The 25,319-nt window shown below is 46.0% G+C and overlaps 1 protein-coding gene and 1 long non-coding RNA gene across 2 annotated transcripts; one reads left to right on the top strand and one right to left on the bottom strand.

Moving 5' to 3' along the window:
• Nucleotides 1-9,221: 9,221 nt before the first annotated feature.
• On the bottom strand, nt 9,222-18,657 carry LOC135369221 (uncharacterized). The gene is made up of 2 exons (XM_064602844.1): nt 18,483-18,657; nt 9,222-11,250 (listed from the first exon to the last, which is right to left on the bottom strand). The coding sequence occupies exons 1-2, from the start codon at nt 18,651-18,653 to the stop codon at nt 9,418-9,420; spliced, it is 2,004 nt and encodes a 667-aa protein (XP_064458914.1). The 5' UTR covers nt 18,654-18,657; the 3' UTR covers nt 9,222-9,417.
• LOC135369222 (uncharacterized) lies at nt 10,775-24,216 on the top strand. The gene is made up of 3 exons (XR_010414983.1): nt 10,775-10,823; nt 18,574-18,724; nt 24,083-24,216. It is a non-coding gene; the product is annotated as an uncharacterized LOC135369222 (long non-coding RNA).
• The last annotated feature ends 1,103 nt before the right edge of the window (nt 24,217-25,319 follow it).

Raw genomic sequence — 25,319 nt, 5'->3', positions numbered from 1 at the left:
GTAGTCTTGCATTCCCGGGGTCTGTAATTTCTCTCACCGGCCCTGCTGGGAGGACAGTGCGCCCTGGGCCACCTTCATGGGAAACATTACCAACATCTGAGGAGAACCCAGAGAAAATATCCAGACAGCGCAGTCGGGTCACCTTTCAATTTCGATGTAGGAGGCGTTGGTCTTAGCCACTAAGTCACGGTGGTAAGGTAAATTCGGCGAATTGGGAAGGGACATGTCGGTCATTCGGCCAGTCGAACCAGCACATTTGAAGGTCAAGGGATTACGGCTGTCTCCCGGCCTTCAAAGCATTCGGCGAGTTGGGATTTGGCAGATTGGGAGGACACGGTTTAGATGACTCCTGTCACACAGCGGCGGCTTGCCCTAGTGCGCGGGGTTTTGGTGATTCATGTGACATAGCGGCGACTTGCCGCATTGTCCAGTGACCGGTGACTTTTTGCGTTCAAGGATAAATAGTATCTTAACTGTATTTCAAATACTTTTTGAAGTATTTTGTACTGAATCTTAATTACTTTAATTTTCATGTATTTATGCTCTATCTTAATTACATTCTAACGTTAGTATTTATTATCTTATCGAAAATACATTTTTGAGTATCTTGTACGTGTCTGGGTCCAGTTTTAAATAAAATATTGGAACAACATTTTCGAGGGCAATCAAGGAAATATGGTTCTGCAACTATAGTGACAGGCAATTTCAGACAACCGTGTCGCGAGCAGTACATGTGTAGCTGCATGTTCCCAAGTGCCATTACACTGTGCTCAAAGTGTTATGTGGCGTCGGAATGTCTCTGAAGTGCCCTTCAGCTACAGTGACCAAGAATAACCTAGTGTAGCGACCGGTCGGGTCTCCCTTCGTTTCCCCGTGACCGCGCCAAGGTTGAATGGTGCCGCTGCTGTAGACAGCACTTGAAGTTGTTCAGTTTGGTTGACACATCGTGCTCTGTTTCTGTGCTTGTATGGGAGGAAAAGGAAGACCGAATCACTGCTATGCTCTTGGATGTAGAACAGGATTCTCTAGAACATCGGGCGATCCACCGAAATGGCTAGACTTCACTGTTCAAAGCCCCAAAAGACTAGGAAAGACGGACTTTGCGTCGGGACGATAGGACCCTGGATCTTGAATGTGCTTGTTTGTGAGCTCTATCTCGAGCCACGGTTGATTGTTCGCGATTATGCGCACATCATCAGTGGACACGCATACCGCGCGGAGCTCCAACATTGACGCCAGATGCGGCACCCACAATTTTGCCGAACCTGCCCAGAGCGCCTATCACTCAGGCACCCACCTCTAAGGCCGGCACGGAAAAGAAGTCTGTGCGAACCACATGAGCTGTCAAAGAGGTCGCACTACTGAAGGAGTCAACAGCAAGACGCCTGAAAACGTGTTAACGTTGGAAGCGGTATGTTACCTGGCGAACTATACCTCAAGGACATACGTGCTGAAATAATCTTTTAAATAATTCAGTGCCTTTACACATCAAGCGACATGTAACAGCTCGTCGCACCAGTGCTGCCTACGTTTCCATTTTTTTCTTTCTACTTAGTATATTCTACTCTGGTACGTGTTCGGCTAGCGTCGCGTGTAGCAAGCCTTCCGTAACTGTTGCCGGCCTTTACCAGCTACAGCCTCCGTCGACGAAGTGGACGCAACACGAATTTCCGAATCTGAACGGAGTAGCGTTCATATTCTGCGTATTTAACGCCACGACTAAGGAAATAAACGTTGAAAAGGCAGTGTTCTTTATCTTGGAAGAAGCTGCAGTGAAATGGCAAGTGCACGTACTTTCAAAGCTTCTGCTTGATGTTAAGGTGAACAACATCAGAGGACGCGCAAAGGCTCCATTCTGTAGGCGGATTGCTTGCCTGCCTGTGGTGTCGTGATGAAGCTTGTGGAAACAAAGCAATATTCTTTTACAAAAGCTATACAGGCAAGGATGGCCGCAAAAGGAGACATCACATTTCCTGTGACCCTTGTATATGATTCCATGTATATCTATATTGCATATGGTTCCACTTGTATATCCGATATACATGGGCATAATGGAACCATATGCAATATGCATGGATGTACAAGTAATACGTCAATATACATGGAACCATATGGTTACATATTTCCATGTATATTCCAAGTACTGCATTATTGATGTTTTTTTTGCGTTTCTGCACATTTTTGTGTTTATATGTAACAGCATTTAGCCCAACAAATTAGGGTCCTTCCTTTCAGTCATTTCCGCGCATTGAACCTTGATGAGTTTCACGAGCGAAGCTCTCGTAAGTCCCTTCGTTCAGCCGCACCGGTGCATAGCACCGCTGAGCTTTCCATTCTACCATTCTATATAATTCCAGTGAGCGCGTCGCCGTACACGAGTAATGCCTGCCGTACATCTGCAACGCAAGTCCTAAATGGCGAACTACGGCAGCGCCATCGCTGCTTTCAGCATTCCGTGAGCCACTCTACTCCTCTGGTCGCTACACTAGGCTATAGGGTTTATTCACATGACGTCATCCGCAGGAGATCGCCACTGTCGCTTGCAGGGAGATGTGCTGCCATCGGCCGCCATATCGTAGGCTCCATACAAACCGTAACCAATATCGCACTCATCATATAGTTGATGTTTCAATGTTATTGTGCTGTGTGACTTGTATCCAAGTAATTTATTTGTTTATTTATTTATTTAGAAATCCTGCGAGAAACGCAGTGGCCGAAGCAGTAGGGGATACACAGTGTAAACAAGGGAAAAGAATCAACAAACAAGTTCACACGCGCACACACAAAAGAGAACACTCTTATAGGAATAACAATCTCAACCAGTGTAAATGTCATCGACAAGGTCTTTGAATACTGTAATACTTTCGCTCCGAACAATGCCGACAGGCAACGAATTCCTCTCAGGAACAGTACGGAGAAAAACGAATTCTTAAACGTTGAAGTACGAACGAATATTGTTTTACAGGAAAAGGGGTGAAGATGGCGCGTATATCGTGGTTGGAGGCGTTCTAGATACGGAAAGCACTGTAATCTAAAGTTACTTCTCGGTGTCTCAAACAGGAACTTCAGTCGTGCAATTTTTCTTCTTGTCTTCAACGGTATAATATTGTTTTCACTCATAAGAACAGTTATATATAGTCTCGTCTACTGTATGCACGAAGAATAAAACGCGCAGCTTTGTGGTGCTTCGAGTTTATTTATATCAACTTTAGTATGCGGGTCCCAGACGATACTGGTGTACTCGAACTTTGACCTTACGATGGATTTAAAAGTCAATATCTTGACATCAGGCCGGGCTTTTCCAAGTTTCTTTTTCAGATATCCCAGTTTACGCATGGTGGCAGAGCAAGTTAAGTTATGTGAAGAGATCATCTTAAATCAGCTGTAAAGTTCACGCCGAAGTGTTTGAATTCTTTCATCTCCTCTGGTAGAACATCCCCAATAAAATAACTGAATTGAATTGGTTGCCTTTTGGTCGTGATTAGGAGAAGAACAATCTTATCTCAATTGAGCCTCATACCGCATCTGTCACACCAATCGGAGATGCCAGCTAGACTATGACTCAGCAGAACTTGTTCATCATGGGAATACGCTTGCTATATAACACACAATCGACACAGAAACACACTTATTTGAACTCCGGTGCTGACAACATCAACAATATCATTGATATAAATAAAAAATAATAAAGGTCCAATAACACTGCCCTGTGGAACTCCCGAAGTAACAGGTGAACTATAAGAATGGGTGCCACAAATATATACCATCTGCGACCTGTTTGGCAAGTAGGCATGTATCCCGTTAATAATCCACTGAGGTAAACCTATGTTAAGTAACTTAGCAATCAGTTTGTTATGGGGTAGTTTATCGAACGCCTTGCTAAAATCAAGAAACAAAACATCAACTTTCCCGCCTTTATCAATAACTAAGCAAAGTCATAGAGAACACCAAGCAGCTGAGTGATTGGAGAAAACCCCTTACGAAAACGATGTTCTCAGGACGACAAGACGCTGTTTTCGTCCAGACATTTAACAATGAAATTGGCTAATACATGCTCTAAAAGTTTCCAAAAGCTACATGTCAACGAGATTGGCCGATAGTTGTCTGGCGACATGAGGACTCCTTTTTTGAAGACAGGCACAACGCGTGGCAGCGAGTCATTCCTCTAATACTGCTCCAGTATTAACCGAACGGGCAAAGATTGTGCACAAGAAACGCGCCAACGATTCAGCATATCTTCTGAGGCAGATATTTGGGATATTGTCAGGCCCACAGGATGTCTTAGTTTTAATATTAAGAAGTGAAACAACTCCCTCGTACGAAATGATATCAGGAGCAGTGTCAACAGGAAAGGCAAGGGAACATGTGTCCGATGTGTCCGGTTGTGAAGGAGTGTAATTAATTTTGACAGAATCTACACGTTTCTTACGTCGGCTTACATAATTCCAGAATTGCAGGGGGTCATTCCAAAGAAAGTTTGAGAGAGAGCGTGCACGTAAAAAAAAAAAAAGAAAAAAAAATCTTGCTCCATTTTGAAATTTCTATGTTTTCGACCGTAACAGTCATCCAAAAAGAGTATGGCAGCGAACGAATGCGGAAACATAACTTGGAGGGAACTACAGTATGGCGACGGGGAGACGTCAGTGAATAAACGCTATTCTAGGTCACTATACTTGAGCGCTGTTGACCACACCGGATATCACATTGACGGATCGAAAACACTCTCAGAGGTAATCTTTGCATTGTCTGGGTTAGCACGACGTCATCAATGTGACCAACCGAAGGACCCAAAACCATCAGAAAACATGCGCCGATAACTCAAAGGACGAGGCCATGAACGAAAATAGCAAGACAGTGGTTGTTGATCAAAGTATCTGTCTGAGGCAGACACTTGAGAAGAACTACGATGTACGCATGGGCAGACGACTACATTCCATCGTGCTGCGCACGTGGTCGGTAGCTGATACCAGGTGTCATTTCTTTCATGACAAGTAGGGTTGTAACAATATTCGAGTTCTCGAATTCGAATCTAATATAAACCACTCCAATTCGATTCGCGAATCGAACACCCAATATGTGACTGCTTTTTTTTTTTTTTTTTCGTATGTGAACGACGCCTCCCGAAACCCGGCTTCACCTGATGCTTCCATGCACGAGGTGGAGCCTACTTTACAAAACTAAAGCCTGCTTTACGTGACTGCAGTCCGGAGGGACTGCAGGAGCTGTGCAGTTTAGCTGTGCCAGCGGGGGATATTGGTTTGATGTCTGGGAGGTAGCCTTTAAGAAGAATTACATGTGTCTCTTGTGACAGTTATTGCCAGAAAAATTACGCTAAAGCCATGCGCTAGAAATTGCAAACTTTTCGTGCAAAAACACCAGCTGACCATTAACCAATTGACAAATCGATTATTAACGACGACCCCGGCATCCTATCAACAGTAAGAGGTCTAACTTCATAGATAAGACACTTTTCCCAATCCCTTTCCAGCTGACGGGGTGACACAATGTGGACAAAGCCACTCTCCCAAGAACGGTGACCTCACACTTGAACCTGCCAAGACAACATTCTCGAACGTGACCCGTTGACAACCGCCAGGTGGCGAAATTTTTTCCTTTCCCGATGAAGTCACTATACAAGCCTTTATAAGCTCTGTGTATCACTGACATATTTTTCTCCTGACGAAGACGGAGATACCGCCGTAACGTAGACAGCACTTATTACACCAAGTATATTTTAAATATAAATAAATAATCCTCCCTTTTTCTTAGTTCCAGTACCTTCGTAGTCTGTGTTTCATTTTTCATTTCACCTACATAGATTCGCGGTTGTTCGAACCCCTTTCGTCTAGTATATATACGCGTACTTAGGTATCACGTGACGGGAATGCCCCCATGACGACTCTTTTAGCTGTTGCGGGGCGCTACCTACCGTCCGATTTAGTCACTCTAATAATGTGTAATGTAGTAATGTGTAATAATTAACGTGCTTTAAGTGCTTAGACTCTGTGAGCAGCATGACACAGGCAAACACTACCAGGTCGCACACAGAAACAGGTGGGTCATATTTCACTTTACAGTTGGTTTAAGCACCACAAAAAGCATCCGTGCCATGTAAACTAAATGTATGCAAGATGAATATCTTCCTTTGACACTGTTAACGGATCAGTAATAATAATGGGACGTTCAAGACATCAGGTAATATATATGCAACACTCCGTTCACGACATCTGGTACTACAGCGAAGGATGTGCCAAATATTCTGGGCGCGATGATTATAAAGGTAGCTATGCTCTTTGAGATCAAACAGTGATAATATATTAGTTAAGTACTTTTTATGAGGAGTACGGTAACACAAAGGTAAGCAAGTAACACAAAGGTTTATATCGATACAGCTTTCGAATACCAATCAACGAGTACCGGGCAAACAAACCAGTTGTGGGGCCAGGACTGATCGTCCTGTCATCAGTTCACTTCATCGCAGGTTCTACTGGCCATGCAAAGAAACCTCGAAATAATGTGGCTCGAGAGGATCCAGGAAACTCTTCCTAGGGGATCCCGGTTACTCGTTCCCCGGACAATTGCTTGAATGTATTTCCGTTTCTGCTGCTGCTATAATCGGGAAAAGATGTTTTGCGGGATTCCGTCGATAACGGTCAGAGATACGATAAATATAATAATCATAATGACAATTCGATCATTGTAGGTACCAGTTCTACGTGCCTGCCCCCCTGTAATGCCCTTTGGGGAATGTCAATAAATAATTTAATAACTCGTGACTTGGCGGGACAGCGTGATCCAGGATCTCTGTCGTCATGATACTTAATATCTATTGCACGTGCACTTGAAATATTTTCAACGATTGTCAAAGGAATCCCGGTTAGCGACCAAGTATCAGCACGTTCACCCGGTTTGGTTCAAGCGATATGTTGAGCCAAATTTAGGAAAGCGGCGTCCAGAATCCGCATGGACCTACGCGGGAATATTCTGATAGCGCCTGAACAGTGTCGGATTCAGATCTGACTCACGTTATTCACGAAGTTTTGTACGTGTGGTATCTTTTACGAGCGAAATAAATAAATCGTAAGGAATATAGGCATGTATTTCTGAAGACAATAACAATCCGAAGATGACTACGCATTAATCGTCACCTTCATGCTGCTCTGCGAACCAACGGGAACCGGAAGTGTGCAAAAACCGAGTCCACTCTTGCTTCGGTCTGTCGAGCTCCTGTACTTATAAAGTGACGTACGAACGACAGCACACGAGCAAGATTTTTTTTTAAATTCCGTGCTAGCGCCGCGAAGCAACTGTGGCTATGAGCGGCGTGCAGATGTGGACAGATGGAGAGAGGACAGCAGAAGGAGTGGGGGACAGGGGGTGGGGGTGGAGAGGACACAAGCAATGCATGTTGGGGAAAATATTCAGTACATATTTGTTTAACAAATATACAGTGTGTTTCAGGAAAATCCCCGGGCTAAATAACTGAGAATGCGCGATGAACGTGCGCGCGAAGATTAACGCGCGCATTCATCACAGTTCCCGTCGTCTGCTTTGACAACTGGCATGCGCGTGCCCTTGGGGTCACGTGAGTGGGCACGTGGTAGACAGTCTAATCCCAGAATGCAATGTGAACGCTAGCACTGTCCCAATGCAAAAACATTTGAAGGGCCGCTCCTGCATTTCCTTCCTCCATGGGATGAAAGTTCCCTTGTGGTAGCGCTTCCTTGACCGTATCCGTCACCCAATGTTATACAGGGTGTTTTTCTTATTCCTTATAGGGGATTTTTATTAACAAATCAAGCGGAGCAAAATAGATGCCGCTTTAGCAGGTGGGTTATACGGCCAGAAGGACACCCTGTATGAGAGCGTTTTGTAACCACTAGACGACGAATTATATAACATTCATTAGATGTTTTATGGGAAATGCGATATAGCAGAATTAGAGGCAGTCATTATTCAAATCAACCGTCCATATTAAACACCCTGTGAAACGCACGTACTCTGAGATATAAAATGTAAGATTTCGCTACGCAAATGAGAAGGCACTAGACCTACGCGCGTTTCAAGCGCAGCAACGACGCAGTCTTCACCATAAAGCTGGATTCACACATGCGCTTCTTGAGGCGGCGCCGCGCGCTCTGAGACCGCGAGGCAGCTGTCGCGCGGCGTTTCCAGGGGGTTTTCGAGAACCGCTGCGTGCTGCATCTCCGCAGCGCTGCTCCACGAACGCTTTTTCATCCAGCCAATCGGAGCGCTTGGATGGGTGGAAGTGGCTTCCTTTTGGCGGATACCGCGCTGGGATCTTTTGTCATTTGTGTGTGTGTGTTTGGTGCTACCGCGTGAGTAAATTCTTTACCACCAATAGTTGTTCGGGGACTGAGCTGTTAACGATGAGCTGGGAATTTGTGCAAACCACTGAACCGACGAAAATAAATACGACTTGTGTGTGACCGTGTGTTGGTCGTCGGTAGGTAAACGTGTGTCTCGCCTCTTCTGCCGTTCTTTCTGCTATCATGTCACGTCTGTCGTTCCAACGATTGATGATTCCAGCTGAAACGCTTCAGAACAATGTTAAGAGAGATAACATGCTTCACAATGCAGATATGGAGGAAGAGAGCTGGAAGTGTCGGTATGATCTTGATGCAGCAACGACAGCGAAGCGCGTTTTCTTTTTGGATGGTGGCTCGGCTATGAGTGACAGGCCCCGCTCGGCGGCGCCCGAACGCTCCTTTTTGAAACGCATGTCTAAACCTTAAGTGGTCGGTGTCAGATCCAATCAGCTCCATCGCTCCAAAGCACGTGACCTCTCACCGGGATTGCCTGTCGCTCTTTCTGCGCTCGAGCACTGCGTAGCTTTGGTTTAGACTCATTTGCATAGCGAAACTTAATTGTATCTCGAAGTACGATCGCTTCTTAGGGTGTCCAATACTGACGACGGATTTGAACAATAGCTGACTTCAGTTCCGCCATCCCTCGTTTCCCAGAAAACATCTAATGAATAAGTTACATAATGAATTTGAGCTAGTTATTTGTCCAACAGTTGATACATTGTACCACAAGATGTCTGCATGGCCCGCGTAGCCCACTTGCTAAAACGGCATCTATTTTGCTCTGGTAGATTTTTTTTTATAAAACTACTATAGCCTACGTGTTTAGGAACAGGCGAGCGGCATGACTAAAAATGAGTGGCACAAACTTCATTTTTAGAAAGGTACCTCTTTTTAACCATATCAACAATATGTGTCGCGATTTGCATATGTTATATACAGTCATAACTTACCAGCAGTGCATTTCGAGAACGCAACATTACTGCAAGGTTTCTGAAGCACGCTAATCTACAGTTCACGCTATGTTCGCGCAAGTACAGAGGAACTGCGAGACTTGAAGCCCAGATATCTGAACATCTACGCTCGCAGCTCATCCTTGTGTTCGATCGGTTCGTCGGCTCTGAGACTTGGGCGGCTTGCAACAACAAAATGGCTCCAGCGAATGGTGGGTAACGCAGAATTGCCTATCGCCGTATCGATTGAGGCGGCTCACTTTATCGACGCTCATATTCCCCACCTTATTCACCGAAACTGTTCCTTCGAAGATTCCATCGCATGGTACGCAAAAGACAGTCACCCAAAAGTACGATGTGTCCCTCTCAGCGACTGTCAGAAAGAGCTGTTGAACATCCAGGATATCAGCCGCTTGAAGACGTCTGCACATTCCTGGCATGCGCTCCTCCAGCCGCGAATTTATTGTCTCCGTCAAAAACAATGCCATACGTTTGGACAAGTCACTGCGAAGACTCGCTCTGGTCGCTTCGTGACAGGAACACCAGTGTGGTGAAATATGGGCGTCAGCGCAGGTCCTCCTTTCTGGAACCTCGTGCAGGAGGCTGAGTCCGTATGTTGTGCGGAATTCACTCCGCAAAGGGTACGAAAAATTGACAAGTTCCGTTAAAGTTGCGTGTATGTCGAAGGGCGTTGTCAACCTTCGTTGATTGACGAGCAAGTTCCTCATTGCGTCAGCATACTTGTCACGAAACTGGTGAGGGAAAAGCAGGATGCAGAGTGGCAAGCGGTCTTCGTACCTGCCTGTCATAGTTCTTCGAATGTGGCCGTACCGCAAGCCGTGATCGCTGATCAATATTATGAGAGATTTGTTCGCAACCCCAGTACGATGCAACGTTTCGAACGTCTTACGAAAGGCCTCGTCCGCGTAGCCGACAGAGTTGAAATCGTCGTGCGAGACGTCCGATATCCAGGTGTAGGTGAACGATGGTCGATTTCCCAATAATTGCAAGAGAGAGCACGTGTAATTCAGGTACATTTCGGTTTGCACTTTAGCCCCGACACACGATTCCCCGCTTGAATTCTTCGAGCTGTCGACGACTATGGTGAAAGGCCGAGGGTAGTAGTCTGTGGGCTGTCTGAAGAAGCCGCGGCAGTAATAACTGAACAAGCCGTAATAAGGTGTCTCTTCCATAAACATTGTCCTGTATCCGAGATTAGCGTACTGGTACCAGATCAACTTGTAGTCGTCGTAAAAGCCTTCAGGGCAACCTTCTTCGTCTGTTCCTCCTGTTAACAAGGCTATCTGGTTCGGAAAGGAGTTGTCACCCACTTTGTTGAAGCCAAGCAGCTCAATGGGTTGGGGGAAGTTTTCAAAGATAAACTTCCGTGTCCGTCGAAGATGTCGCAAAGAATTGAGGCGAGATACGCTGTCCAACCCCAAGATAACGACATTCATTCGTTGACCGCTCTTATCGTGAACGTGAATCTCTGGTCTTAAAACAGGCAGCAGGAAAAGCTCGCTGTGGAAATGCGTCATCCCACGTGAGCATTCTACTTTGATGTATTCTGCATTTGTGGGCTTCCCGAAGTGGAGCATACGCTTTCGACTAACGGTGGTGCTCAAGTCAGGGATGCTAGAGTTGGCGGCGCGTATGATGTGGCGATAGGTGCATCGAATCTGTTCCTTACTGGCGTTGTAGAAGGTTTTTAGAGTGTTGTGGTCTATGAAGAGGATGTTTCCATCTTGCCGAATGAAAGATGGTTTGGCATCGCACTCGAAGCCCGGGACCGGCGCGTAAGACCTCAGCACCGTTCGGCTGAAAGGCAAGAAGTTTGGGATTTGGCAGCCGCTTGTGTCCACGATATGTCCTCGTTTTTCTGGTTCGTTTCTGGAAGACTTGATAATGATGACCACGAAGTACGCTAAGAAAAAGGAGCCGACGAAGAGCTTTGTCCATGCGGTGATGCCCTGTAAACGTCAGCCACGTGTTAGAGGTACATAGGAATGGATGTATAATAAAAGCATGGAAGGACTCGGAAAAAAATACATGTCGAGAGCAGTGTTGCCATGTCTGCTGAAATTTCAGTACATCTACTGGACTTCGAGCCGGTCTACTGAAATATTGAAAAAAGATCAAAACGCGCTTAAATCTACTGAATTTTTTGACTGAAGCGTGGTTTTACATAGCGAACTCCAATTCACGTTTGCTGGCACTGTCCGGTTGCATCGTAGTCCGCGTACGAGCGAGAAAATCATGTACATTTGACATAGTGAGCGGTATACGCGTTAGGTGGCATCTGCAAGCAGTCACCTTTAACAAAGCCAGTAGCTGCCCAAGTAAAATAAATTCATAGCAAACAGATTGCACAAGTATGCATATTCCACAGGACACCCGGTCACATAGCAAACAAGAAGACAAGTTCCGACGAGCTTATGTTACCGTCGTTAGGAAGCTTCGTTGTAAACCTCCTCTACTTGCCGCATTCGAGCGCGTGAGTGACAGAACAGAAGCCGCTTCTGTCCTGAGGCAACTCCCTTCCTACATCTCTATACCGGTTCGCTGGATTTCTACCCATCTAAGTCCTTACTGTGCACACCATGTTACAAGTGTACTTTACTTATTCCATCGCCTACACTGTAAAAAATTTCACCGTAAAAAAAACGGGCAAATGCAAGGAAAGTTGGCTGCCAAACATTGGCCGTTATTTTTACGGTGGCCCCGTACAAGTTGTGCCCGTGAAAAAATACTGCATTGGCCAATAATTTTAACAGGGATACGCCGTGTAGCATTACTGTGCTGTGGTCGTTAAAAAACTGCATTGGCCAGTAATTTTAACTGACATATGCCGTGTACCCTTATCGTGCTGTGCTCGTCCCTGGAGCCCCTCTTTTTTTTCTACATATAGTCGTGGCAATGAGAGCAGTTTAAGCAATGACCATGCGCAACACATTGTGATGTTTGTCACATTGAGATTTATTTTCTATGTACATAGTGATGAAAATGCGCCAGTCACCTCTGGCATGAAAACCCTGCAAAGAGAAAGAGAACTGTTACAGGGAGCCGGGCAATTGACATGCAATTATACTCACCGTCTATTTTGTTCAAAAGAAGAACATACGAAGGAACCATGTGCACCCATCAGTCAGCAATGGCATCAAAACACTGCAAAGAGAAAGGAAACTGTTACAGGGAGCAGGGCATTTGACATGCAGTTATACTAATGGTTTATTTTTTCGAAGGAAGAACATACGAAGGAACCATGTGCACCCATCAGTCAGTTCTGGCATGAAAACACTTCAAAGAGAAAGGAAATTAGACTCAGTTTTATTCTTTTCAAAGAAAGAACAAGAAGGTGCACACAAAACGCGGAGACGGCACGGAACTTCTTCTGGCAGCGTTTATAAGGACATCTGATCATGACCCTTTCGTATGTGCTGCTTCATATGTGACATTATCTCTATATTCGTAGTGAACTGACGCGAGCACGAATGGACGTGACATACCTTCGTGGTTTCGGAGAGCAAATCGAGGCGACCGCCCTGGTGTGTTGTTGTAACGTCCCAAAATGTGACATCCGAGTTTTGCATAGGTCGCCGTCGTGTACACACATAATGCATGACAGCACGGTATTCTGCTCGCTTCATGTACACCTCTACGGTGGTCAACTAGCCCATCAGAGTGTTAAAAACACATGGGCACCTTCCGCAACGATACATTACAACAAGAGCGCCTTGATCACCCTACGAGCCAGGACGTACACACAGAACTAGGGAGACACTTCACAACAAACGCGAGCCACGATTTACTGGTGTCAAGTTGAACAAAACCAGGCATACGGTGCACCACGCTCAAATCGCGAAGAACAGGATGTGCGAACAGAAATGTGCTTACCTAACTACATGCATTCGCGAGATTTACAACAACCGCTTCGTCGTCCTTCGTCAACCATCGTCCGCGCACGATGTTCCGCTTCCGGCGTTTGCGAATGACGGCAATGCCCCGTACTTGGCTTGGCCTTGCCTCCGCATTGAAGTTTTTGGCCGGCGCATGATGATGGCGCCACCGTTTTACGTAGTTTTCGCAGTATTTGTGATTACGGTAACACGCCGTCGTCACATACTACTAAACGCCCGTAGAAATCACAGTATTTTTTTACAGTGTACATATCGTGATAGTTCCGTGTTTATTTATCATATGGCCCACTGGTTAGGTCGCCGTGGAGCGGTTGCCCTTGTTTTTAGTACATCTACTGAATTCTACTGAATTATCTGACGCTGAACCCCTGAATTTCCGCCTAAGTGACCTGGAAACACTGGTTGGGAGGCCGGATTATGATTGTCCTGGGATACATATTCGCACAAAGAGAGGAGTGCAGTGCGCAATCTCGGTGCACAAGAGAACTTTCAATCTCGCAGGTGAGAAAGGGTGCTTCCCTTGTCTTTCAGTCTGTGACGTCATGCCTTCTGTCGAATAGTGAGCCCCGTGCATTCTTTTTCGCTTTCTTTCTTTTTGCAGTTGCATTCTGTGCCGCTGTCTTGGCCTTCACTTTCCATAGCAGACGATTTTTGACAGCCAATAGAAAGCGCTCCGCTGACCTGATGTCCCTGCGCGCGAGGAGTGGCGGGGAGAGGTCCTTACATCCTTAGACGTCCTTACTATCTACTGGCTGCCGAGCGTCTATCAGCACGGTTTGAGGCTTATAACCCGGCACGTGTCGCCTACCGGTTGTGTTTTAAAAGCATTCTTTTGCCTGCAATACATATTAGTTGCGAGTGACGCTTGTGTTTGTGTGCTTCCTTCAGTCCCTGTCTTCCGCGTCCCAACATCTGCAGTATGCGGGGAGAGGTCGCCACTGCTGCACGCATTGCTGTGAACTAACTTTCTCTCGAAATGTGCATTTGCCAAAAGAAATATTTGGCGCCACAGTCGGTACAAAATATACATGGCGCTTTTTATCCTTTTCGGAAATTTTTATAATAGTATAGAGTTTTTATAATAGAATAATGGACGACTAATTGTCTAAAATTCATGAAATAACTTCGTAAGTAGATTGGAGCAACCATTATTTACATCGACGCTCTTTCAAATGTCCCGAAATGAGCACATACTTTGAGATATGCATCGCTAAATTTTGCTACTGAAACCATGTATACACCCTCCGGAGTGACGGACGCTCGCGTGGGAGGGCCACATATCTCCTAGCCATGGACCTAATTGGAGTAGGCGCTTATCTGGTGGTCAGATAGACTGTTCTCCGGCTCAGACAGGCCGGAGGTCATGTCGTTTCTGCCCGTTTTATTCTTATTTATTTATTTATTGGTATTTGTATGGTGCCCATGAACAGCAGTTGCCTTGGTGATGGTGCACCCCAAATTGAAACACAATCAACAACATAATGGAAACTAGTAAAGGTAATAGTTGCACATCTAGGACATAGGAGATACTCAAGTACAGAAATAGAGAGTATGAAACAGTGGTAAGTGAGCAGTCACAACATATTAAAGTCAAGAGAAAATCATACTAGAGTTGCAAATGCAGAAATAAAAGATTTAAAGTTCACAAAAATGTCCAAATCGCACTCACGAGAGCTATTAAAATTAGCCATAACATGTGATAAAGAGCAGCTACCACAGTGCCTATCGACATGAAATGCGTGTGCAAATCTAAGCCTCTTAGCTGCATGGGGCGTTAAAAGGGGACGAGGGAAAGAAGTGCTGTGCAATCAAATCTAGAATGGATTACGTTATATAGAAAAATAAAATCGTGACACCTACGACTAAGGAACGATGTTCCAATTAAGCAAATTAAGCAATTAAGTTTATTAAGCAAATGATTATAGTCGTGCTGATTCCGATGTACCTGTCGTAAAATATTCGAATAAATCGCCGTTGAACATTTTCGATCATTTGCCGTCGTCAAGCTTTAACTGAGTTCGATTGAAGTAGAGGCAGATTCTAAGTGAGGTAATACGAGAGTGTGGTACAGGCGAAGTAAACAAGAAGGATCCGAAAATGGCTTCGGAATCTGCGCAATGAGGACGAGCTTTCTCATGGCAACAGATGTTATATTTTCCACATGGAAATTAAAAGACAAAGATTGGGGGGGGGGATCCAAAAAGACGCCCAGGTCGCGAACGACGCTTTCTCGCTTTATTGCCGAAGACTGAAGGATGTACATGTAATCACTTATTTTAGCTTTTTTTTTATAAGCTATGATAATTTTTTTAGCTGCATTCAGCGTAAGCAAGTTGCCTGAGGGCCACTGCTGTACAGCAGCAATGTCATCGTTGGGAGAGAACAATCATTTGTACAGAAGATCTCACGGATCTATATCTCTAAGCACGTGAACGTTTCCGACTGCTTTTCTTTTTTCTTTGTTTTATAGGGCGTGGGTTGAATTAAAGACTGTCTCCTGAACTGCTGCTCTTACATTTTCCTGGAACCATGTAACTAAAAATGTAAGTAACGAATTTGTGTCATCAGTCGTCCAGCAGTTACATCCGCTTTCCATGAGGATGTTCGCCTGGCCGCGTAACCACCCTGTCTAAATGGCGTCCCTGCTTGTATCAGGACGCCGACATATCGCAGTGTCCTACGGAACGCCGTTACACTCTAAAAACATAAATTCACCGCATAGCAAGCCCTGCGCCAATCATTGCCGCTAATGATAAGGTTGTCGCTTCTGATTCGAGGAGAGAGGGGGGCGTACACCTTTTTGTGTCAATTTGGCTATACTGCGATAATTGACACAAAAAGGCATACGCCCTCTCCTTCCTTCGTTCGTATAGTTCCTATCGTTCGTGGCCATGGTTGGCGCAGAGCTATGCGGTGAAGTAATCAATACTGTTTACAATATAGTTCAATACATTTCAATATATTTCAATCAATATACGTATATTTGGAAACCTTTACCGCAAAAGTATTTCCGGTACAATTTTATGGTAACGCAGTCTGCGTATTGCAGACCGGCAGCAATAAACGAAGGCAACTTCCTTTATCATTACAGGAACCAGCGACATTTTAGCCCGTATGAAACGTCCGATCAGACTGTCGCGCATGCGCATTAGTTGTAGGACGCGTGATGTCGTTCAAACGACCCGCTCGCTCTCAGTCGGCTCGACCGATTGACATTGGCATCGCGAAGCGAGATGGCGGCTGCTTCCAGAACGTGGAAAGTTAAGTTGTCGAGTTCTAGTGAAAGTTACAATGGGATTGCCACGTACGTTGACTGTTTCGAACAATGTGTATCATCAGCGGGAAGTTGTTGGATGTAACGACGTACTGAATTGGGCATTTCGCACGCTTCAACGTCCTATCTTGCCGTGTTGCTTGGGCATTTGTACAACACGAGGTGGGGGTGGGGGTGGGGTATATGTTTATTCACACAAAGGGATTGTACAACGCGGGTACGTACCATTTTCTGTATTTTCAGTGAATATTGGGTGTACACTGACAATATGGGGCCCATATTGCCAGGATTTTCCCAATATTGGCTCAAACTGGGCAATATGGGGCCCATATTTCCCAGATTCAGTCGATATGGGGGAAATCTTGGCGAAACGGGCCCCATATTGGACCCGTATCGCCAATGACCAGTCAATATGGGCCCAATATTGTGTGCTGCTTGGGTAAATTTTTCTTTTCGGAAATGGGTTCCCCGTGGTCATTTTACTCAGCACAGGTATAGCACATAATCACACTCGTAATGCAATGGTAATTGCCGAAATAAATTCGCCGAAAATCCGTGGAAATGAGCCCTTTGCTCCGCTTTTTTTGACGGCTCTAGTTTGAACACAAAGCTGCGAGGAAAGGAGGTTACATTGACAGGCCAAACAAGGGGGGAAAGGGTTACAAGCCTTAAGGCCCGTTCCGACATGCAGCGCTTTGCTCCAGAGCACTGGAAAACAGCGCTGTTTTCCCCTCCTCTCCAGGCTGCGACTCATTGGAAAACAGCGCTTGGCGAAGTTGAGCTTCGGTGAACTTTCCCATCGCTGTCTCCAGGCGATAGGCTCCCTGAACCAAAGAGAATGCGGCGCCGCGTTCACGTGAGGGTATGATCACGTGAGATCACCAAGTACAGCGCTGGGACAAGCGCTGCAAGTGCGAACCGACGCCCACCACTGTGACGCTTCAGTCGCTGCAATGTTTACATAGCACGGGGAGGTCTATTGGCTAGTACATCGGAACAAGTCAACGAAAACGATATGATAAAGAAAGTAATCAAATCCAAGCTTAGCAATGTGATGTCATTCTCTGACAGACGGAGATTGGCTTATCAGGTTTCCGGAACTGTTATCGTAAGCACTTTCGCATGCACTAAAACTACTTTAGGGACCCAAGCAGCAAAATGTACTGAAAGTCGAGTGCAATAGGGGTGGACGGGTAGGTGAAAGGCCTTGAACAGACTCGTGAAACTAAAGAACATTGATAGGACACATACCGCCCGCCCCTATTGCACTCGACTTTCAGTACATTGTGCTGCTTGGGGAGTTTTAGCAGATCGGCAACGTTCTACACGGAAACGATAAGATAAAGGAAGCTGTCAAATCAAAGATCATCAACAAGATGTAAGCCAGTTGAAAGGAATCAGCTAGGCGATTGTCGTACCATGTTATCCGAAGCGTTCCTTCCGATCTGCTAAAACTGGCTATTTATTCGGAACGCCATTAACCTGAACGTTTGTGCTGTGTCACCGCACACGATCGCTTGGACGATTCATCGTCGTCTGGGAGGTCTTCAGTTCTTGCTCTGAACGAAAGTCTTGTTTTAAATAAAAGTTGCTCCTAACAGTCGGTATTGTTGTATTGTACAATTGTTGTTGTTGTACTACATACAACCGCGGATTTTTTACATCGGCTTGTCATCTGTTACTTTCCAAGAACAAAAGGAAGTCGTCGAATCAAAGACCTACATAAGGTTGCCAGTCACTTAAAAGGAATCAGGTGTTTGGCTTATTGTGCGAAACCGCTGTAGTAAGGAAATCAATCTGCTAAATCTCCGCCCTCCGAAATGTTTCTGATCAACTGAGGCGAGCGGTAAACAAACAAACGACGGGAAGATAGCGCAACGCGAGAATGAAAGGGCCCCTCTCCACTTACGCTACGTTCCACGGAGGCACAAAAGTTCGTTAAAGATGTGCTATCGCATTTAAAAGAGGGGGATTGGTCCTAATTGTGGCGCAGAACGGATCATCCACTCACCTGAAATCTTATACGGTTCCTGGTTCCTCTTCCTCTTATTTTTCTCCATATTCTATTACATGTTCTGCGCATCCTGCGGTGACACGCGAAGGCTATTGGTCCTGCTTCTACTCCTTCTTCTTCGCACACAAGCAATGGTAGCGATTCACGAAGGCAGGCTGGTCGTGCCATCAACAAGAACAATGACCGATGACGATGCTCCTACTTCTTGCCGTGTTGAAGCAAGCATTCCTTCGAATATAGTAAGCTATCATTTTATTTATTTATTTGTAGCTCCTCCTTCCTGAACACCTTGGGTTGTCTAACTGTTGGTTGGCATAATGTGGTGACAGCAGAAATATTTGCGAAAATATGCGGAATTTTCCAGTGCTAACTGTAGCGGGCTGTATAGGGCATAACTCACAGGTGCAACTCGCAGGCTGCAAAGGAAATGTACAAACAAATTATAGTGCAATGCGCTGTTAGTACCGGCTGGGTAAACACTCACAGGCAGTGCAGCCTACAAATGAGACTTCCTAATATACCGATTGTTTCTTAATTTTTTATCATGAACCTCAGGTTTTACGTTAAGAGGGTCTCCGATGTAATGGTAGGACGAAGGCGTAACGCCTAAACGTCTGAACATAAGTCACAAAATTGAAAGCAACGCATTAATCCTCGACCTATGTGCTGAATCAGCCCATCGTACATGAGTCTGTCCCCTGCATTGCTGACAAAAACAGCATACCTCCTGTCGCTGCATGTCAACTTACCCTGGAATACATTCATGCCTTCCATAGCCATAGAACGGACCCAAGCAGAACAGTGTACTGAAAGTCGAGTGCAATAGGAGTTTACGGTATGTGTCTTATCAATGTTCTTTTGTTTCACGAGTGTGTTCAAGCCCTTCCACCATCCGAAGGCGTAGTGCAAGGACGATCATCCTTTGCCTATGCCATCCTTTTCTTTCTACAACACATCGCTGACTTTGCCCCGCGTGAATGGGCAGTCTTCACAGACTCCAAATCTGCACTTCAAGCTATTGAAAATTCCGGCATACGAGGCCCATCCGCACCCCTGGTCACAGATGTGTTAGTGTTACCAAACTGTCTACGCTGCAGGTCACAGCCTAGTTCTCCAGTGGGTCCCAGCCCATTGTGGTGTCGTGGGAAATGAGCAGGCCGACAACGCCGCAGAAGCAGCACTCTCGTATCGGAAACGGACCAGTATGGTTCTGTTGAGAGGAGAACGTCGTTCCATTTTGCGACGCCTCGTGACACCGATGGCTTCCCGCCAATGGACAACCGACATTCTCTACCCCCCCACACACACATACACATCTATGTTGAGCAGAGTTGATCCAACGCTCGCTTTCCGCATGCCACGAAACACCTCTCGTCAAGATGCTGCATTAATCCACCGAATGCGACTCGATGTGGCCTTTACAGTTCAGTGGCGTTACCGCTTGAGACAAGTTGACTCTCCCACCTGCTGCCACTGTGGTGGTCTAGAGGATCTGGAGCACATTCTTCTTCATTGCCTTCACTACCAACCTTCCCGAACCGCACTCTCCGAGTTTATGCGTCAGCTGGACTCTCGCCCCTTCTTCCTTTCGAAATTGCTTGGTCCCTTGCCCAATCCAGCCCAGCAACGATCAGCGCTCAAAGCCCTTTTGACATTTCTGGACACCATCGGACTCCAATCGTTATTGTGAAGGGGCTCAGTATTTCATACCCCACATCCCCACCAGCAATGGGGTAGAGTATCGCCTCTGGCAATGAACGTCCTCACTCTCCTTCTCAAAATAAAGTTGTTGTTAAGCCCTTCCACCTACCCGTCCACCCCTATTGCACTCGACTTTCAGTACATTGTGCGGCTTGGGGGAGGTGTACACTGACGGGTCAGTGCGGCAAGGTTCGTAGACGGCGGCGTGCGATGTCCCTAGCGACGACTTGGAGCATGTGTCTCTGCTTCCCTATGAAACGTCGTCATTTGTAGAAACTGAACTGTTTGCTGTTCTTGCCGCCTAGAAGCATATGTCTGCTTTTCCGCATAGTGCCTGGAGGGTACTCACTGACAGCAAAGCGGCCCTAGCTATCCTGATAGCTTACTCTATCAGGATAGTCTGCAACGTGCATTCCCTGATCCTCGTAATATACAATGAGTTCCTGTCCTCGAGCCACAGTGTGTGGTTGTAGTGGATTCCGAGCCATGTCGGCGTCCCCGGCAATACTCGCGCTGACGCCGCTGCGAAACGTGCCCATGCGTTATAGCTGGTTGGTGTGCTACACATCTCGACATCCGCCTGCCAACTGCAGCGACGCCGCTTCCTTACTGTCAACGTAAAGCTGTTTGCCAAGGATGCTGCCAGGACCAACCCATCCTTGAGGTCCATTGACCCAACGATGGACTACATTATCTGCGGTCGTGTCTCAAGGAGGGAAGAATCTGTCATACATCGGCTCCACCTCAACGTCGCCCGCACTCCGTCACTGCTCTTCAAAATGGACGAGCAAGCCACACCCTTATGTTCTACCTGCAAAGTTGAGGCACATATTCGTCACCTTCATCTCGACTGCCGCCGTTCCAAGTCCTTCCGCGACAAGCTCAAGTCTCGCCTGACCTGCCTCGGATACTCCATCTGTTTCGGAACACAACTTTGCGCACGAGCGCTGGTGTAACCGCGGCGCTTCTCCACTACCTGCGTGATACCAGTCTCCTCAGCACCCTGCGATATCGTGTGTGGGACGGTGGAAGACCTCTGACGTCACATCGCATTACTCTTAACTATATACCACAGAAATACGCACTAAGGAATTGTTTAATATGGAATTGCAAGCCGTCGTTTCTGGTTGACTTTTCCTGTGAAAATAAATAGATTCCCCCCTCGACCTATTTCTTGAGTTCATTTTTGTGTCAGCTAAGCTGAGAACGCCATTTCCACGTCAATTATTCCTTACTATTTGAAACATATAGGCTTTTCATGAGAAACACCACGATTTTCTGTCCAATTTCTTTCAACCTAATTTAGTTAACGCCGAAAAGTGGAAAGCAAATTGAAGCAAAACTCGGGAGCCGAAGGTATATCCAACAGGAATGTTCATATCTGAATACTGCAACACAACTGACGGTTCTGACAGGACGGAAGGTTGGAACAGTTAGGAGAGGGATACCCGGAGGCTCTGAGCCAATATGATATATTGACAGATGTGCTTGATGTCCAATCAGAAAACACCAGCATATGTCACTAGACACACTTCATTCAAGCCGACAAAGAACAATGTCTTCCTTTGGTGGCACGTGTCGTACTTGTGTTTTCTGGTTATATATGAAAGACGTCTGTCAATATCCTAGAAGTTATGAGTTTGCAGGTGTCCTTGACGAATCTCTTCTACCTTCCGTCCTGTCAGAACCGTCAGTCGTGCTGCAGTATTCAGATATGAACCTTTACCAGCTTCTGCGTTGTGTTCCTCTGGTCGAACAGGGACGGCTTCTATTGGACGTCGACATATGAATACGCCTACGGCATAGACGTGCAGTATCAACATAGATGGGCATATGATTCAGACGTCAGGCATGTGAAAGAAACATACAGCATAAGCAAGTTGAGGGAAAGTTGCGCTAAGTCACCTATGACCATGACCATGACACAAAAACAAGAAGCCCCGAAAAAGCGTGAGGGTGGTCCGGGTGATCGAGGGGAAGAAGGAAAGATGGATATCTTAATGAAAAAATGGCTAGGAAGCAAGCGGGCTGGTGAAGATGATGCATAATATATAGTCTCGGGGTTTTTATATTATGCATGGATATCTTGTATGCTTGTTTGCGGTGCATCTCATTAGAGCCGTTGATAACGTTGATTGCGTCGAACCGATGCGATTGGAGACGGTATGCCCGATGACATTACCAACAGTTTGCTTAAACTGCCTATTGTAACAAATGCAACAGTAAAGGTTGAAAGTTGCGACTTCGGTGTCGTGATGTCTTTACGTCTCCTTATCGCCCCCATATGATGTGACGTGATCTGAAGTGATCTAAAGAAAAATGGGGACGTGAGTTTCGACGAAGTCAAACTGGCTACCCCCGTACACTTAATACAGAAAGTTCAAACACATGATGAGATGATGGAAACACAAAGGGATGAGGTCCAGAGAAGAACAGAGATGATAATGGAGTTCAACATGGAAATCCCCATATGAAATAGATGGGCATTTCAGTGCGACTTCAGCGAAAATCACCTCTTCACATATGCACGCGACCCTTCAATCTCGCTCACCGGCCAGGCCACACCGGTACTGTCCCTCATCATTCCTCACCCTCTCTAGAAGTCGCTGCATCTACCAGCCACGAGCTTCACAACCTCAGAGCTAAGTAAGTCCTCATGGCCCCTTACTTACTCTTACATGACCTCAACTCATAGTGTGCGCCACAACCATTCAAGGTCTCACGGCCCTTCACCCTCTTGTGCCTTCATCTCATGGAAAGCCTCACAACCGTCTAAGGCCTCAGTGATCGTCACCGTTACACGCCTTCAACTCATGGCGAGCCTCACAATCGTTCAATGCCCCTCTACCCTCACAATGATGCCTTCAATACATGGCAGGCATCACATCCCTTCACTCTTGCATGCTTCACAACAGATCGAAGAATGCCTCCTCACGCCGTCAGTTCGGGTCAGTCTGACGTCGAAACAGGTTACACTGTCGCATAGCAAGTTCCTTAGCGAGGGCCACCTTGTACACGCCTTCAAACTTGCAACTTCCATCTAGTTCAAGCAAGGGCTGCTGAGTATCATGAAGTCGTCATCCAGCGAGAAACCAGTCTCGTAGACACTCGTCAAAAAACAACTCAAAATCGCAGGTAATTGCAAGCTTCTTCAAAGCAACAGCAAACTTCCCCAAAACTTTTACCTTCTTATTGATATCGCCGGTGAAACTTTGTACGTTCAGCTATGAGAGACTTTCACGGTGAAAAATGTCTCTTCAGAACCGTCGTTAATTCCTGAAATGTCTTACTTGCTGGACGGTCTCGCACCAACAAATTATTCAGTGCTTCGTAGGTCGTCGTACATAGGAAGCTCAGAAACGTTGTCGCCATGCTTTCCGTCTTAACAGCGTTGAGGCTAACGTAATTCTGGAAACGTTCCAGATAATCCTCGAAGGTTTCATCCTTGGGCCTGAATTCGTGGAACTTCGGCATGGTGCTATCCTATTCTCCGTCTCCAATACTAGATCCTGTTGTTGTTAGGTCCGCCCGAGAAATTCATGCCGTATTTGCTCAACCCATTTCTCTTATGAGTCGTACGAAGTGGTAGCACCGGACGGTATAAAAGGTCTCAAACGAACCGCAATCCCGACACCAGAGTTTCTCCTTGCGACGTGTGACGATGCGAACACCAGTGCACCGATACACCGATACACAGGAATAATACATATGTAAATTTCAAATTCAAATTGATTTTTGTGATGCCTACGTTACGTAATGTACCAAACGGAATGATTGACTCCAGTTGTATACAAAACCACCTTAATGAACAGGGGAGCCCTGAGCTCACGCTAGAGAAAAGTAAGTATGAGATAAATTGTGTGCTAGATACTGACCGTATTCTTTATTTATATCAGCGGCACAGGCTTCCATCCTGACTGACAAGAAAGTGGAAATCGGAAGTAAAAGCATGCAAATGAATGATTTACCATCAACACCTCTCAACCTTTCTCCAGTGGTGATTTCAACGCCTATTGTCCATACACCCTTATGCTCACAGGTGGGACAAACGGTTGTTTTGTTTAAAATTTTAACTTCTGCATTCCTTGCAGGTGCATGATATGACAATATCTTCACCACTGGTGGAACCAGCTGATGAGTCTTCTGGGAATCTGAAGACAACAGTTTTGAATGGTACATAGCCTGCTGATACAAGTTCGCAGATGCTAAATACGTACTCATATTCTTCTAATTTTTAGTGTTGCGCCCTCTGCTTCACCAGACCACAAGAAGTACGTCATATTCGGAGCTCCACTATTAGAACTGTTCGAGAAATGCAGGACTTATGGTGCATCGCACAAAGTGGGCACAGATGTTCGCGGCACACTTCTCACCGCAAGAGCTGAGTGCCCAAGTGAACACACATTATCTTGGTAGAGCCAGCCAGAGGTGAACAAGATGGCTGCAGGGAACGCCTTGCTGTTTGGCGTAATCCTTTTCAGTGGGGCCAGCGCAGCCAAGGTGTGTATTGTTTTTATTTTGTGTTAGCGCCACGACGCAACTGTGGCTATGAGCGGCGTATAGACATGCACAGATGGAGACAGGACAGCAGGAAGGAGTGGGGGGCAGGGGGTTAGTGTGCGTCCTGGGCCGACTTCAAGGGGAACTGTGCTGACATTCGTCTGGAAAGTCTTCGGAAAACCCAGGGGAAAACCTCAGACAGCACAGCCGGTGACAGGAACCGAACCCGTATCACCTCCCAGTCTCGGCGTGAAAAGCAATCATCTTAACAACTATGCCACGGGAGCTGGTAGGTGTGTATTCATAGCCTGTTATGTTCGCACAGATTCGAATGACACCTTGTATTTGCTGTTGACAAGGTTCTCCGGTTACTCGAGCCAATTAATGTTCAAGTGATCTCATCTACACTTACCAGAAAGGTTGCAGACTCACTGTCGTGCGTGACACAAGTTGGATTATCAGAACTCACGGCCCTGTTGCAGAATATAGACTGGTATTAGAAATCACACAAGCTATGCGTACTTGAATTTTCTGGTACAATAATTCTATCTACAACAATGACGTAAAAGGCACACGTCGTAAAAGGTAACAAGAACTAGGTTGTAGTTACTTATAATAACCAATTGCTATTGC

This window comes from Ornithodoros turicata, chromosome 9 (genome assembly GCF_037126465.1).
Source record: "Ornithodoros turicata isolate Travis chromosome 9, ASM3712646v1, whole genome shotgun sequence".
NCBI lineage: Eukaryota > Metazoa > Arthropoda > Arachnida > Ixodida > Argasidae > Ornithodoros > Ornithodoros turicata.
This window is presented reverse-complemented; position numbering and strand designations above follow the sequence as displayed.